Here is a 16622-nt window from a genome sequence, read left to right as displayed (position 1 = left end):
GGCCGGGGCGAGGGGCCGCGGCCGGTAGCTCCCTTAGCGACCCCGCGCGAGCGGGTACACGGCTGAGGGGAAGCCGGCAGGGAGCAGGGCAGGGAGGCGGGGGGGCCGGGGAGGGGGCAGGCTGAGGGGCCGGCCCCGTCCCGCCCCTGAAGCGGCGGCGAATCGGTGGGGCGCTGCCAGGGCGTCAGCGCCGGCGGCCGGCCCCGAGCGCGTTCCGCACGGCGCAGGCAGGCACCGGGGTTTGGGGCTCGCAGTGGTAACATGGGCGCTGCAGGCTTTCCGTGGCGCTGCTGTTTGCTTCTCGCCCTCGCCTGGACCGGCAGGTTGACGGGAGGCAGCGGGGGTGCAGGTAAGAGGAGGGGGTCCTGTGTCCCCCCGACGTCCCTGGCTGAAGGCGTCGGGGAGGTGGCTGCTCGCTACTAGAGGCGCCGGGGGTGCCGCAGGTTGCGGTGGGGAGGCGTACTCTCGCGTCGGCACTACCAGAGCCCAAGGACTCACGGGGGAGAGGCTAGGGAGAAAAAAGTTCCCTAAGTGCCTGCGAGATAAATCTGTGCTGAGCCCCTGAGAGTCTGCAGGCTGCTCTATCGTCTCAGGTTTTCTTTCCCTGTTTGCGCATTAACCTGGTGTTTCTTAACAGCCGCGCTCGGATCTGTCTAATAGCAGTAATGATATTAAGTTTTGGCTCTAATGTTTCAAAAAAAAAAAAAAAAAAATCTGCCTAGGAATGTTGTAAGCCAGGAGTAATTTCTTAAAGATGTGTATGCAGTCTCTAAAGTTGTGCTAGGAGAAATCCTTAAAACAGGGGGTAAGGGGTATAACAAATCGTCTTTTGCCCAGAAACTGACTTTAAATGCAACAAAATGAAAGGAGTGAGTGTAGAAGTTCTTCAAGTCCCCGAAATGCAACGTGAGATGTGGAGTAGAGCAGGGGCTCATATTTGGTTTTGCCCTTTCATTTGACTCATTGGCATTCACGCCTGACTCTCAGGCATCCTCTGGTTGCTGTGAAATGTCCCCTTTGGCTCAATGCAGTTCGGATTTTTGATGGCATTATAAAGAGTCCAGCTGTCACTTCTGCTGATCTTGATGGGAGATGGGTGCCGGTTTAATGAGTCAAAAGTATGAACCAAAGCGTTTGGAGGAAAACGAGAAAAAAAATATTTTCTTTTTGTACTTGACTGGATCTGTGTCTTATCTGGGCAACACCCTGGGACCCCCAAAGCGAATTCACATAAATCATAGCTAAGTCTGAACTGGCTGAGCAGTTCAAAGAAACGAACGGGCAAGAAAGAAGGGAACAGAGTGCAGCAGCCCGGCGATTCTCGAGGAAACACAACACTCTGCGTCTAGGAGGGGAAAATCGTTCTCCATTTAAAAAAAAAAAAAAAAAAAGACGAGTCCAGGAGGCAGTCCTCTTGTGAGAAGCCCTGCGGTGTGCCACTGGGCGCCTCTGGGCGCAATGCTGTGCTGCATGCGCTCCCCCATCACTCCCTCATCGCCCCCTCCTCTGCCGGGGACCTTGGAGGATCCGTGTTTCAGCGCTGGGGATGCCTGAGTGAGCACTTCGGAACCGATTAACGTTGGAATTTGAAGCTGACAATAAACCCGCTTTCACTTTGGTGCGCCTAGTCCGAGTTTTTTGTTGTTGTTGTTTGTTTGTTTGTTTTTTCTCTTCCCCTTTTTCTCCTTCTACGTACACTTCATTAACATTCCCACGACTACCAAACCTCGACTTGTTCTCATTCTCTTCCCTCCCCCCAGCCTCTTTAAGGCCGGGGGAGAAAACGAATGTCTGTCACTGAAATGTTTGTGAAGGCTTTCCTCCCCTGAAAGCAAGGACAGCGGGCAGGTTCCCCTCTTTCAGAGCCCGGCATCCCCGGGCAATGCTGGTGGGGCTCCGGGCCCCTTTCCCCCGGGTTTAGGGGTGGTCGGGTGAGTGTGTGTGTGTGTGTGGGGGGGGGGGTTGTTAACGCAGGTTGCTTTTCTCTCCTCTAACTTACCGAGCCTCATACGGTTTCCCATTTATTTACGTTTTGCCTCTTTAATAAAAAGGATTCCTATGGTTTTGCTCTTCAGATAGTTCATTTCCCTCATACCCCTGCCAGCATGGTTTATTTAAACTAGGGTATCTCTTTCTAAATTGAGGTCTCTGCTAGAACATGCAAATGGGATTTTCTTCTCTTGGGTCATTTACATGCTCGCTTGTTTTATCTAACCGAAATGTGCATCTCCACCACCAGACCTATACAACAGCCACTAAGTTCTAGTAAGTTTAATGATTGCTTAAAGCAGAAACGTGGGACTTGAGCCCCTCTAGGTTCGTGGACAGCAAAAGGCAGTGCTTAGATGTAGTGAGAATAACTCATTGGCTTGTTTATCATTTAGCCTTAGGTGTTCTCACTTCCATGATGACAGACACTTGGAGGGCAAGCAAGCAAAGAGCTTCTGCAGGGAGGGTATCCATAGACGTTTTCTGTGTCTCAGGTCTCCTGTCTTATCTGTCTTCCCTGGGGTTTATCCTGTGATTCCAGATGCTGACGAGTGCGCAGAAGCTACAGATGACTGTCATATCGATGCGATATGCCAAAACACACCAAAATCCTACAGATGCATCTGCAAGCCAGGCTATAAAGGCGAAGGGAAACAATGTGAAGGTAAGGACCGCTCGGCTTCTCTTCTGTTTCTCCTCCCCTCCTACTTCTTATTTGTTTGCTCTTTGAAAGCTTTTGTAAAAGTAGCTGAATTCCTGAAACGATTAATGCAGATTTACAGCTGCTTAACCTCAAATGTCGGTGTTTATTGGCAAGAATCCCCCTGCTGCTTTCGCTAATTGTCCGCCGTCACAACCATCGCATCCTCCAGCCCTCTTGGGGGGGGGGGGGGGGAAGGCGGGGTGCGATTTTTTCCCCACCGAGTCGGCTCCGGAGTATTCCCGGGCAGCGGCCAGGGGAAGTCCGTGGAGCCACCGAGCGGGTTTGGGGACGGGAGGACCCGTGGGGAGCAGCCGCCCCCCGACTGTCCCCGTCTTGCCCATCGCAGTGGTACCGTGGGCTCAACCGCTGCCTGTCCCCGGGGCCCGCGGAGGCACGGGTAGGGTTGTGTGGCCACCCAGAGATTTGCCATCGCCCTTTGCTCCCCTCACCCGGGGGGAGCCCGGTGCCCCCTTATGCTTCTTTTGCACAACTTAACCGGGCGCTAGAGTGTGCCTAGCATTGGCACTACATGTGTGTCACGCTCGTGTATTTTTGAGTCTGTGCAACGCTGTTTTAGAAAGGACTGTTTCATGATACTTAAACTTTGAAAAGTTGTTTTGCTTCTGTGTCTCTCTAAACCATCCATTTTATTGAGGGGAAAAAATCTATCACATTTTATAGGGCATTGTGTACAATCATATTTCAGATTTTGTGAACTCACTTATTGAACCTCAGCAGAGAGATTATTCTCTGGTGAAGGGAAGGAATATTGTAACCACAGCAGAATGCCTTACAAATAAAAGATGCAACGGTGTTGTTTTTTTTTTTTTCACTTGTAGATGCTTAGCAGCTATATAAATTCTTCCAAGTCTCTCTACTGCAGACTAAATCTTTTTTCAAAATGTATATGGCTAGTCCATTAAAAAGATTCAAGACCTAGAAATGACTTTGCTGAAGTCTACAAAATTTGAAACCGCATTATTGTTCTCCGTGGACTTCCAAAGTGTTTGTTTAAGTGCCCTCATAAAGCATTTTTGTGGTTGTCATATTTTTTCTGTCTTGGGTTTAAATTGAAAAATTCCTACTGTCCACCTCTTGGTGCTCTAATGTCTCTGAGCTGTTGTTCATTTGGAAGCCAGAATTTCCTTCTTGCGAACAGACAGAATAATCGTTCAGCACGTTTTCCTCCCCTATTCATCCCTTCCAGGGAAAGAGCTCTGTGCAGTGAAAATGTACTCAAGGCCACAGCTGTAGAGGTTGCAGTGTTCTCAGAATTGTACTTCTTGTATTTGTTTTCCACGTCAAAAGTTTCCTTAAGCTTTAGCTACTTGTATTTCAGCTGTTGAGCTCTGTTTAACAGTAGACCTGGGTGGTATTCATGCTTCTTTAGTAAATTAATTTCTCTTTGCCTGACTTACCTTGGCTCATTTTAAAAATAGAGAGAGTTGTGTAAGTAGTAAAATTCAGATTTCCCTGCTGAATGATGTACAGAGGCATGGAATTTCCGTGGCTGATGTCAAACTTTTATGTCTGATGGTGTTTAGTGTCTGACAAGCTTTACGAGTAAAGTAAGCTAGGACAGTCTACAATGTGTCTGTATGTATGTTAAATTGTTCTATGTTTAGGTAAAAAAATGTAAGATGTCTAAACCAGGTATTACTGTGTGTTGTGTATGACTTATTTATAATATAGTAATAGTTCTAAAGATTTTACATGAGCTTTAAATCTGAAGTTTCTGATTAATATCAAACGTTGGGATAAATGGAAAGCATGAAATAAGCTTATTTTAGATTACTTATTATAGTCCCTTTTAATTTGATCCTGGATTACTTTGAAAATTTGCTACCGAAGTAATATGCCTTCAGTGGCAGACAAATATCATTAATGTCCTTCTTAAAACTATTGAGGTAAAGGATGGGTCACACAAGTCAGTGGCAGACCTAAAATCTGCCTCAAGCCTGCTGTTCACATAGCATGGGTTTACATGTATTTTGCATCTTGAGGTCAAGTACTCCAGACCTACAGAAATAAACAGACTGGCACTATGGATTGGTATTCAGTATTCCATCACAAGACAACACCAATAATCAGCCTTTATAAATTCACTTTTAAGATAAAAGTGACTGTGCTTGTAGTAACAAAGATGAAATATGTCAAATGGTTTTCATCGTACAAATACCAAAGCTGGGTCGTTAAATGGTTCTGGGACTTCATAACAGAGCTTTTCTAAACAAGCTTTTTAATTAGTTATCTATGAGAAAAAGATGTCTTTTGTAAAGATGTGCATCTTTAATCGAGTTCTTGCTGATATTTGTAGCAAACTACCTGTATTGCTTCATGTATAAAGAACATTCATTATGGCAAAACTAACTCCCTTATAGTGATGGCTGTCCTATACAGCCAGGTTTTACTAGACAAGCAGAATAGCAGTTTAAATGCTGCAGTGACCTCGAAGAAATGACACTGTTATCACATTGAAACTAAACTGAGGGCTTACCAAAATTTATTGGAATATACTGAGATACTACGATTAATTTAGAAAGGTGTGCATGTTAGTTTACGTTAAAGATCAGTCTTAAATATTGCTTTTATTTTCCTCGTTTTGGGGGAGCAGGATAGAGTATGGGAACTAATATGATTTGGATGATTCTTAAGTTTTATAAAAACAATGTAGCATGTTTGAACAAATATGTTGAGAATGTGAATGTGTTTTGTGTACTCCTGTGTATTTACGTTTTTGCTTCAAATAAAAGGAATAATTTAAAAAGTGGGACTGTTGGGGTAATGCATGCCTTTCTTGTGACTGGAAATGTAGAGTCTAGCCACTTGTGCAAGATTTTGTGCATATTTTGCCACTCTGACCTAAAGGGTAGGAAGAACTGCACAAGACAGAAACAGTCCTTTAAGGACTTGCAGAGAGCTTTAGCAGTAATTATACTGAAATGAAACTTTTTCTTGACAATCCGTTAAATTCCTTTAATAGGAAATTTGTTTCAGGACTTTGCTTTTCTCCCAGAATGTCTTTGGACTGGGCTTCTCCGGAGTTTCTTTGGATTAGGGATGACTTCTCAGTTCACAGGTCTACTTTTTTACTGTGTAGCCTTCTCTGCCTGAACCATCTGACAAATTTCTTTCCACAGAGCACAGTTGCTTCTCTAGACAGGACAGCTGATCTTTCGTCATTGTGGTGGTTTTACTCGGGTGGGCAGCCAAGCTCCACAACAACCATGCTCTCACTCCCCCTCCTCAAAGAGGAATGGGGAGAAAATACTATGAAAAGGGCTCAAGGGTTGAGATAAGGACAGGGAGATCACACAGTAATTATTGTGACGGGCAAAACAGACTCAGCACAGGGAGATAGTAAGATTTATTGCTTATTACTAACAAGCTAGAGAAGTGAGAAACAAAGGAAAGAAACCAAAAGCACCTTCCTCCCATCTACCCTCTTCCACCTTCTTCCCCCAGGTGGCACGGGGGAATGGGGGTTATGGTCAGTCTATAGCGCTTCTTCTCCGCTGCTCCTTTAATATCTTCATTGATGATCTGGATGAGGGGATTGAGTGCACCCTCAGTAAGTTTGCAGATGACACCAAGCTAGGTGTATGTGTCGATCTGCTTGAGGGTAGGAAGGCTCTGCAGGAGGATCTGGATAGGCTGCACTGATGGGCTGAGGTCAACTGCATGAAGTTTAACAAGGCCAAGTGCCAGGTCCTCCACCTGGGGCGCAATAACCCCAAGCAGAGCTACAAGCTGGGAGATGAGTGTTTGGAAAGCTGCCAGGCAGAGAAGGACCTGGGAATATTGGTGGATATTTGGCTGAATATGAGCCAGCAGTGTGCTCAGGTGGCCAAGAAGGCCAACAGCATTCTGGCTTGCATAAGCAGCAGTGTGACCAGCAGGGCTAGGGAAGTGATCGTCCCCCTGTACTAAGCTCTGGTGAGGCCGCATCTCGAGTACTGTATTCAGTTTTGGGCCCCTCGCTACAAGAAGGACATCGAGGTGCTTGAGCGGGTGCAGAGAAGGGTGACGAAGCTGGTGAGGGGCCTGGAGAACAAGTCCTACGAGGAGCGGCTGAGGGAGCTGGGCTTGTTCAGCCTGGAGAAGAGGAGGCTCAGGGGCGACCTTATCGCTCTCTACAAGTACCTCAAAGGAGGCTGTAGCGAGGTGGGGGTTGGTCTGTTCTCCCACGTGCCTGGTGACAGGACGAGGGGGAATGGGCTTAAGTTGAGCCAGGGGAGTTTTAGGTTGGATGTTAGGAAGAACTTCTTTACCAAAAAGGTTGTTAGACATTGGAACAGGCTGCCTAGGGAAGTGGTGGAGTCACCATCCCTGGAAGTCTTTAAAAGACGTTTAGATGTAGAGCTTAGTGATATGGTTTAGTGGGGACTGTTAGCGTTAGGTCAGAGGTTGGACTCGATGATCTTGAGGTCTCTTCCAACCTAGAAATTGTGTGATTCTGTGATTCTCGGCCACTCTCATCCCCTGTGCTGTGGGGTTCCACTCATGGGATTCAGTCCTTGGTGAACTGATCCGGTGTGGGCTTCCCACAGGCAGTAGCTCTTAAAGAACTGCTCCAGATATGGGTCCGTACCACAGGGTCCATTCCTCAGGAGCACAATGCTCCAACCTGAGTCCTGCACGGGCAGCAGCTCCTGCCAGGTCACCTGCTTCTGCTTGACCTCCTCTCCATGGGCTACAGGTCCAGCCCGGAATTTGATCCAGCAGGGGTCCTCCACAGGCCACAGTCTTTGTCAGTTATTTTTTGAACAATAAAGACTGTTTCTGCAACGTTGACTTAGTATTATTCTTACTATTTTAATCTTGTTCATCAATTCCATCTTTCTTAAGAAGCTGGTCTTACTCACTGAATTGTAATGTTACTTTAGTCTTTCAAATATCTGTCATATTTTTCTCATGCTCTTCAAAGATGATTCCAAATATTGCCACAGAGCCCCTCTGAACCTGGAAGCAGCACAAGACAATTCAGGGCTCTCATTTCCCAGCTCTTGGTCAAGTAATTTGGACTGAAGTTTCCTCCTATCTGCAGAGATAAGTATGTGCAGGGATTCTGGATGGAACGGTCATGCCCATTTCTTTTAAGTGACCCATGTTGTCCTATCAGTCCACTCTCAGCAAGTCTTTTTTTAAGTGGGTCTTCCTTATCAGTGAAGTCATGTGAGAGCAAATAACCACTGTTTCTTGTCCTTGGTTTTTGAAACATAAGCATCTCAATGATCACACTACTCTAGTGGGCTCAAGCTTGAATTTTCTGTATCACTCTGCTGAGTAACAGTGTTACCACTGAACAGGGCAGCTTAAATGACTTCTTCCTGATTGATAATCCTTGTAAATGTGATGGAAGGTGAATTTATTTCCTCAGGGAAAGGTCATTGTCTAGGATCTTGAATATATTCATGCATTTCAGGTTGAATATTATTACTGCATCCATAGCCTTACTGTTCCTGCCCATAAGAAGGTGCTTTGCGAAGTTGGTTTGGTCAAATCCACCAATAATATCCATCAATAATATCCTGCTATGTACCTGTCAGCAGAACAATTTTCTGAGCACATATATCTACACCCTCTACCTATTCTGAAAAGCTGCAGGAAGATTAAATGTACATGTTATTCCTAAATATTGTTCCATCATTGTTTCATATCTTTATTCTAATTTTGTTGTTTTCTCTATAACCATTCCATGACCTGATCTGTTTAGTGTTTGAGACTTAGACACAGATTTAATTACTTTTTAACTGGTTGTACAGTATTCTTGAGGTCTATAGCGAATATTAGGTACTGAATCTGCATTGCTTCCTAGTTTTCCAGCTATGATACATTAAAAATAACATTAATGTCATTTGTGGAACTTCACATTGTCCTCCCATAATGGCTGTGTTGCCTGGATGAGATCTCTTGCTACCAGCCTGCAATGCCTGTTTTGTTTCCTGTTGGCTTGCTGCAGCCCATCTGAGCCCGGAGGAAGAGATATGCCACCTTCCAGTTTTGTAGTGGTCTTTATTTCAGCATCAGATCTTCCAAGTTCTAATCACACAGATAATAAGTTTACTCTGTGTGAGCCATTGTGCTGTCTTAATTGAAAGCAGCTTCTAGATTGAAGCACTACATGTTGTCAAAAAGTGGGGGAGGAAGAACATAAACCAGCTTCTTTGATTCGAGCTAGTAACTCATTTTTTTTTTATTCTCTATAAATCATATTAATTTGACTGGCTAACTTGATGCATCAGTTTAGGCTGATAAAGGTATCTCCCACAACTCAGTTCTCAGGACTTCACTATCTGTGCTTTTTTTTTTTTTTTTTTTTTTCCCCCTCCCATATTGTACTATTTAATGCTTAATTCCCAGTTTGCCAGTTTTCTGAACTACTCCAGGGAGTGGAGTTTCTTAGGGGATGGAGAAGGAGTAGCAAGCAAGAAAATACTCTTGAGAACGAACATTCTGTAACAAAACAGAATTTTATTACAGCCTAAGTGAATTAACAGTTTATGGTAACTTTTCCTTTCTCTTTCACTCTTTTCCTTGAATAGGGGTCTTGTTTTGGCCAGGGTTGAGCCTTAGATTTTTTTTTTCTTTCAGATTGATTTGGTTTTCTGATTTACTTCAGCAGTTTATCCAATAAAAAGTTGTGATGGCACAACCTGTTTAACTGCTCACCATGCCATCAGTCCCCATGAGTCACATGCTCTTATTTTCTCTTCTTCCCTTTACTCCCTACCCTGTCATACCTTGCAGAGCTGCTTTCTGGGAGCCCATAATGCTACTTCAGTGAACAGTTTGAAAATCTTCCATTGTTACTATGGAAAAGAACATTTGCTTCGTTCTTTCCTTCTCTCTCTCTCTCCTTCTCTATCTCTTTTTTTTTTTTTTTTAATACTTCTTGGATACAAATATCACTGCATTTTGCTTAAACCAATACCATGCAGACAGAAATATGGTCTCATTCTTCAGAAGCATTACATATAGTTCTTGATTTGGAAAAAATGTTTTTTTCCAAGGACACTTCTCTAAATAGTTGATAAGCTCCCTGTCTGCTGGATGGTCTATGGGTACTCTGGGAACTTATAAATATATATTAAATTTCATCAGTCTCAGCAGTTGCTGAGCTGCAGAACCTGGGGTGGCCTTCGATGGTGATGTAATCTTGGCATTTCACAGGAACTTCTCGTTTGCCCAAATATACAGTATAAGTTATCTGCTAGAAAAATTATAATAAAATGAAGGAGCATAAATAGATTGCACTAAGCTCAATATGTAAGAGTCTGTGAGTCTGTCCTCTTTTGTCTTCATTCTTTAAATGTCTGTCACACACTGCCCAGTTTTCCTTAATTTCTGTATTTCTATTTACTTTGACTTGTTCTCCTAACTGCATCTTTATTTGTGATGTAGTCCTCTTCGCTTGCAGCCTTCATCTCTGTTGTCCTGTGTATTCTGTTATTTAGCTGTCCCTTAACCTTGTAACTTCCCTGCAAATCTCATTTCTCTGTCTTTTGTCCATTCCTAGTGCATTTTTGCCTTTAAAAAAACTATTGTTCTGTTTTCCCTTCCTTGTCATTTATTTCAGTTGCTTATTCCAGTTAGAACGGTATTATTCTGAGAGCCAGTGTCCTATTGCAAGACTCCTGGGAACAGAGAGCTGGTAGCTGCTGGCTGTGTACCCCTTATGAGTCCTCTCTCTTGAGTTCTGTCTTCAGATCAAAATAGTTCCCATCAACTTGCAGTTTTTAAACTTTTTCTTCTTTTATCTTCTTTTTTCCATTTCTTTTCTGGGCTTCACTGCCACCTCAGAGTTCACCTGTCCTTCATCCCATTCCCTGTTGTTCACACCCCCTGCAGATTCATATCTCTTTTCTCAGATGGCTGACTGTAAAGACATTGGTGCAAATGGTTTACCACCGTTTGTCAGCTTTCATTTGATTGGGGGGGTGGAGGGGACTGTAAGCATGTGTGTCCAACACAGTATCAAAATGCATGCATACACTGATGCATCAGGTGGTTAGGGAGCCTTTGGTCAAATGACAGTAGAGGAGTTGGGAAATGTGACCACCTATTATTTCTCTAACCCGTGTCCAGATAAGCTCTGCTAGTGTGGCTTTTGTGTCCTATGCATTTGAGCCAGGTAGCATCCTCTCTAATACTATTAGGACAGAGACAGCAATTGTAATTACAGATGATGGATACAGTTTGTGTACATGTGGAACTAGCCCAACCCTGTTCTAGACCAGGATTAATAGGAGCCATAATGAGGGAAAGTCTTGCCTAGCTTCAGCTAGCCCTGGGATGGAGGAAAATAGAGCAGATAGTTACATGTACAGTTGGTTGGGAAAAGGAATAATACTCTCAGTCTTCTCAATGCACTGATTTAGGGAGTTCCTGTTTGCTTGATCATGCTTTCACACAGCATCAACTGATGCAGGGCTATACTGTGAAGAATATCACTGAAATACCCCCACCCCCACCCCACCCCACCCCCCCCCCAAAAAAAAAAAAAAAAAAAAAAAGGAAGAAAAAACAAAGGATTACAGCATGGCCCCATAAGCAGCTCTACACTGAAAAGGCAATAAACTGTGGTATAGCGACTGAAAGAAATAGTGGAAAAGGTGAGTAGGTTTCATAATCTGGGTTGGTTCCTGGAGTCGTTCTATTCTGAAACTACAGCCTAAGGCTGCAAAAACACTGACAGAGGAGACATTTTGAAAGTTTCTACCCAAATTTAGCTTGTGAATTTATTTGATCATGATTATTTTTAAAATCATGATTATTTTTTTTTAAATCATGATTATTTTTAAATTATTTTTAATTATTTTTTTTTGGTGACTTTTTAGCTATGTATCTTGGTCAGATTTTTCTGTTCCCAGAAATTTAATGAATGATCCCTGCTTTCTTTCAGGAGGTTGTTCAAAAATATGAGAGCACAAAATTTGTTCAAGTAATTGGGGGAGATTTTTAAATGCAGTAAAGCAGTGCCTTTTCCATATAATCACTTTAGGGGGGGGCACCTCTATGGGTTTGGTTTTGTTATTTTGTTATATAAATTTCAGTTGAAAGAAGACCTTTCTGGAGCTGTAGAATATCATAGGTTTTCCTTCACTGTTCAAGGAAAAGAAAAAAAAAGTATTTGGATCATTTAATGAGCTGATATAACGCCTTTGTTTAACAGGTGCTTTAGACCTGAACCAAGTGCTTAAAATGAGACCACTTTGTTGTTGTCTGCCCCATAGGTAACATCAAATTCAAGATCATGATTTCACATCTGTTGATGATATTTTAGAGTACAACCACTAATGACAGAACCTGATCTATTAAATGGATTAAATGACCAGTTTTAATTCCTGTAATATTTTTAACAGATTAGCAGTTTTAAGTTGAGAGAGCTCAGCTTAGCATACTGAGGTTCCCATGCATTAGTCTTCATGAACTATTGTCAATCCTTATGTTTCATAAGGCATGCTCAAAGAACATCAAGATTTTACTTGAAAAAAATATGGATACTGATGATACTGATTTGGTGTTTTTCTGGAGAGGGGTCTAGTGTAGTATGTACTTTAGAGAACAGAGGATGGGAACCACTGCAGAAGTAAATATTTGTTGGACATATCATTGGACATATAATCTCTGAAAGTACTCCATGACATAATGGCTGTGCATTCAAGTTCTTGCTGTTGTCAGAAGAAAATTACTGGATTGCTTTTGCTCTGCTTTCATTATCTGGAAGCTGAACCTACATAGAAAGCTTTTAAGCAAATAGTCTTCCTGTTACAGTGAAAACATGCTTGAAGTAAGTAGATAGCTATTTATCTATCTTGCTGAATGGAGAGTGTGAGTATTGTGTATATTTTTTTATTTTTTTTTAATCAGCATGTATGTGGGAGTTTGATATCTGACTTTATACTCTAGTGAAGTTCTTGTCTTTTATTGAACATAGTTATGCCTTTTACTCTTTTTGCAGTTTTCTTCCGTTTGTTAAACTTGGAAGATTATTACATAAAAAACATGATTTTGAGATGTGCTTCTTACTATGAAGCACCAAATTCTGAGTTTATTCAGAAATGCATGTTTTTCTGATTCATTCCAACTTGTCTAAAGATAAAAATTATCAGAGTGCTTCTTTCCACGTCCTTCTTCCTCACACCAGTCTCTCTTAAACTATACTATCCAAGTTGTTGCTTGTGCAGTGGTACGCTACATGCGATCCTTAATAATGGCCTCAGTATATTACGCACCAGAAAGCCATGTGCTCTGAACAACTGACTGCTCCTACTTCTGACTGCTAAAGGATTTCTTCAAGGGTAATTGGGCACACTGGGCAAAGGCAATCTTGCTTGGCCTGTGCTTCAGACTGGTCCAAATTCATGAAACTGCTTCATTAGGGAGGCTAAATGTGAACTATTCAGCTACTGGAGGGCAGTGCCTGTTGTGCCATGCTTGGCTTTGTGCAAGTGGAGCCCTGTGGCCTTTGCGTATCTTGAGTTCCTTGCACAGTGAATTTACATCTGTTAAGACAAGTGTGTGGACATACTCAGAGTGCAAGCAATGACTGAGGGAGCGAGGACTGCCAGAATTACTCTGACCTGTAACTGTTTTGACCTGTAAGAGCAAACCAGAGAATAAGGCAGGAATAGACAACCTCAGCCTATTTTCCTGAAATGAAAACCTGAAGACTAAAATGGTTTGTTTAGGTGTAGTCTGTTTCATTAGGTATAAACTGTTTCATTATGTGAAGATGGAAGCAGCTTACTCTGTGTACAGTTTAATGTCTAAGGAGATTATAGCTTCAGAATGGATGAACTTCTCAGTTACAGTTCTCTCAAGCGCTTAATAAAAACAACACCCTCAAATTTTTGTCACTTCTAAACCTAAATAAAAATTGAGTTCTTTTTGCCTCTAGCACTTTACATCCTTTCACTGTTTCTGTTTTGAAATATTTTTATAATTCTTCTTCTTGAATGATATATGAGAACTGTATGAGGAAAATCAGTTGATTGTATCACATATGGTCTCATGAAGCAAAAGCTTTAGCATTTGTTCTGAATTGGGAGCACACAAAAATCTGTTTCAGGATAGCGGCAGGAATGGCATCCATTTTCTAGAATAACTTACTGACATAATGTACTGTGGAGGGTATGAAACACAAGGCTAAAAGGATTTTAAAAAGTCAGGAAAAAGCAGTCCTAAGGCAGAAATAACACTTTGTAGTTTTTTGTCTCTTTATGTCAGATAATATATTTAAGTATCCTGAGGAACTCCAGCTTGTAAATTTGCGTGTTAGTCTGTATCCAAGTAGAACAGATTTACTAGAAGATATTCCTGTACTACATAAAAATGGAAGTTTTTTAGTCATTATCATTAATATTGATGTTAGGATTAGACAATGGCGGTATGATCTAGGAGTTTTCAAGGCAAGTGTCTTGTGATCTGTAAGGAAGGTGACGAGCAGTTGCTGTAGCCTGTTCTGCAATGGGAATACTTCATCAATCCTTATTCTGTATAGAATTACCTGATAAAATACCTGAGTTAGGACGAGTCTGAAGGGGTGGAGGGATCCTTTCTGAAAGGACCAGCATGTTTTCCTTAGTCACCATTCATTGCAGAAAATCCTAGTGTTTGTAACTGTGAAGCCACCTGAATGATCCTGTTCATACCTAGCATATTCTGTAGGTCTCATGCTTAAAGGATAGTCCAGTGTCTGGGCCATGCAATTTGACTTTTAAGACAGGGTCCTTGTGCCTGTGGGGAGTCTGGGAGACCCCAGGTAATGTATGAGAGGTTTGCTGTTTGGTCTTGCTATGTGAAGGGGCTGCCACAGCTGGTTGGGGAGATGTGTGGGTGCCTGTCATGTATTCACAACCACAGACCTCAAGCTTGCTCAGGTGTTTTTGCTTAAACTTAATGGAATAAATTGATCCCAATGATGATTCCAAGCATGAAGAATTTCAGTCTTTCAATAACTTGTGAAAATGGGAAGTTTTTGCTTAAACTTAATGGAATAAATTGATCCCAATGATGATTCCAAGCATGAAGAATTTCAGTCTTTCAATAACTTGTGAAAATGGGAAGTAGGGAGGGAAAGCGTTAAAAGGCACTTATGTAAGTACAAATCTTGGTATTCTTCTTTACCTGACAGAAGTACACACAACATATGTGTTCAAAACCCTTGCACCAGGTATGAAAATAATTATTAAAAGGGAGGGATATGCTACTGAGAAGCTTAGTACATATTTTTATTACTGAACCATACAAAATTAAGGGAAAAAAGCCATTGCAGGAGTAAACATTATACTATATGTGTCAGGTTGAAGAACTTGTACCTTATATTTTGTTACATAATATACAAACATAAAAAAAAATAAGTTCTATTGAAAATCTAGTTTACCAATGGATTCTTAAGCAAACTTTATGATCAACAAGGAAATGTAAAACCCAATGGAAATACATGTCTTCTGGTCTGAATTAGTCACTGACGTGGTCTTTTCTATTGTAGTATTTGATGCTGGGGGGAGTGCTTTAAATGCTTCAACCCATTTAGCCTTAATTGCTCAGTTTTAATAGACATTTGCTAACTAAAGGAACCAAATTATAGCTTGAATTAGACTTTACTAATCTTAATTAAAAGCTCTTTTTTATAATTGGAAACAGCCTATGCTTAAAACAGTAAACCATTCTTAAATGACTTATTTTTAAAAGCTGAGGCCCTTTTGATAATTGTTTAGACTGAGTATGGGTAACCATTATTGTCTTTATATTGCACTTAATTAAAAATGTCTCCTCCATGTGTTTTTTTTTTCCATCTGTTGGCTGTAAAATTGTTTGGATGGTGTATTTGGGGATTACTTTTTCTGTAGTAATTTGAAAACATGTTGCTGTCTTTATTTATTTATTTTAAAAATTTTCTAGGGTTACAAATCACAAAAATAACATGTGAATTAATATAAATATTGGCTTCCTGCATTTCCTTATCCTCAATAAATGCTTGTCAGTCACAAATTAGATGGTGTACTAGGAATATAATTGCAGTCTCTAACAATGCATTGTATAATTCATTCACTTTAATATTTAAATTTTTGTTCAGACAGTTGATTATGGGTTTTACATTGCACCCCTACATGAGGCCTAAATTGAAGTAAAATAAAGTTATATTAATTTAAAAAATTATTGAAAAGTATTCCGTACTTAATTGTACTTTAAATTTAACCATGACAGGTGATTTTTAAGCTGCAATATTCTCATTCAATCATGAAATTCAGTCTCCCATTTAATTTATTTATTCTCTAATTTAAAATGCAATCCAACTTGTCCAGTACAAGTTGCTTTTAATTCCAGTAACTGTGAGTTGTCTGCTTGCATTACACTAAATGTAAATTCAGCTGTTTACACTAAACCTGCTAGACATTTACTTGCATTTAAGTATCTTTGAACAAAAGTCACTTTTGCCAGCTATGGAGATGGACAGACCTTCCAGAATGTCAGTTTCCTTTGCTTAGTTGTCAGACCTTCAGAATACCTTTTAAGCTTTCATCATATTTTTTCCTTACTGTGTAGTTGTGTTCTGTGCTGACAGAGCATACAAAGATTGTTAATTTATATCTGTTAGAAGAAAAATAAAATCAGGGCTCTTTACAGTGGGTTCAAATAACTCCAGTTATTTACCCATGCCACACACCTATGTGTATTTATGTTTCAATATCTTGAATGTGTAAGATGGCCAAGCAGAGTTGGACTAAGGATCTGTCTAGGTTGATGTGAAGTCTCTGACAACAGTCAACAGTGGACACTTAGGGTAGACTACAAAAAACTGAACATGGAAGAATGATGTAACCATTATCTGCACCTAGTGATTTGGAGACTTCTAGAGCCAGAAATTTAATCCAAATCATTGGGTTTAATGTCATTTTCAGAATAGAAATGGAAAATGAGT

At 41.3% G+C, this 16622-nt stretch overlaps 1 protein-coding gene across 1 annotated transcript in view; it reads left to right on the top strand.

Annotated features, from left to right (window-relative positions):
• Positions 1–261: 261 nt before the first annotated feature.
• Positions 262–16622, top strand: part of SCUBE1 (signal peptide, CUB domain and EGF like domain containing 1) — a gene marked incomplete at both ends in the record, with an annotated part of 218245 nt that continues 201884 nt past the window's right edge. Inside the window, 2 exons of the mRNA XM_084301766.1 lie at positions 262–349; positions 2531–2653. Of these exons, the coding sequence (XP_084157892.1) occupies positions 262–349; positions 2531–2653 (211 nt within the window). The remainder of the gene's footprint in view (positions 350–2530; positions 2654–16622) is intronic.

Source organism: Netta rufina, assembly GCF_964035555.1.
Source record: "Netta rufina genome assembly, chromosome: 1".
In the NCBI taxonomy this organism is placed as follows: Eukaryota; Metazoa; Chordata; class Aves; order Anseriformes; family Anatidae; genus Netta; species Netta rufina.
Note: the sequence above shows the minus strand (reverse complement) of the source record. Positions and strands in the feature narration are given on the sequence as shown.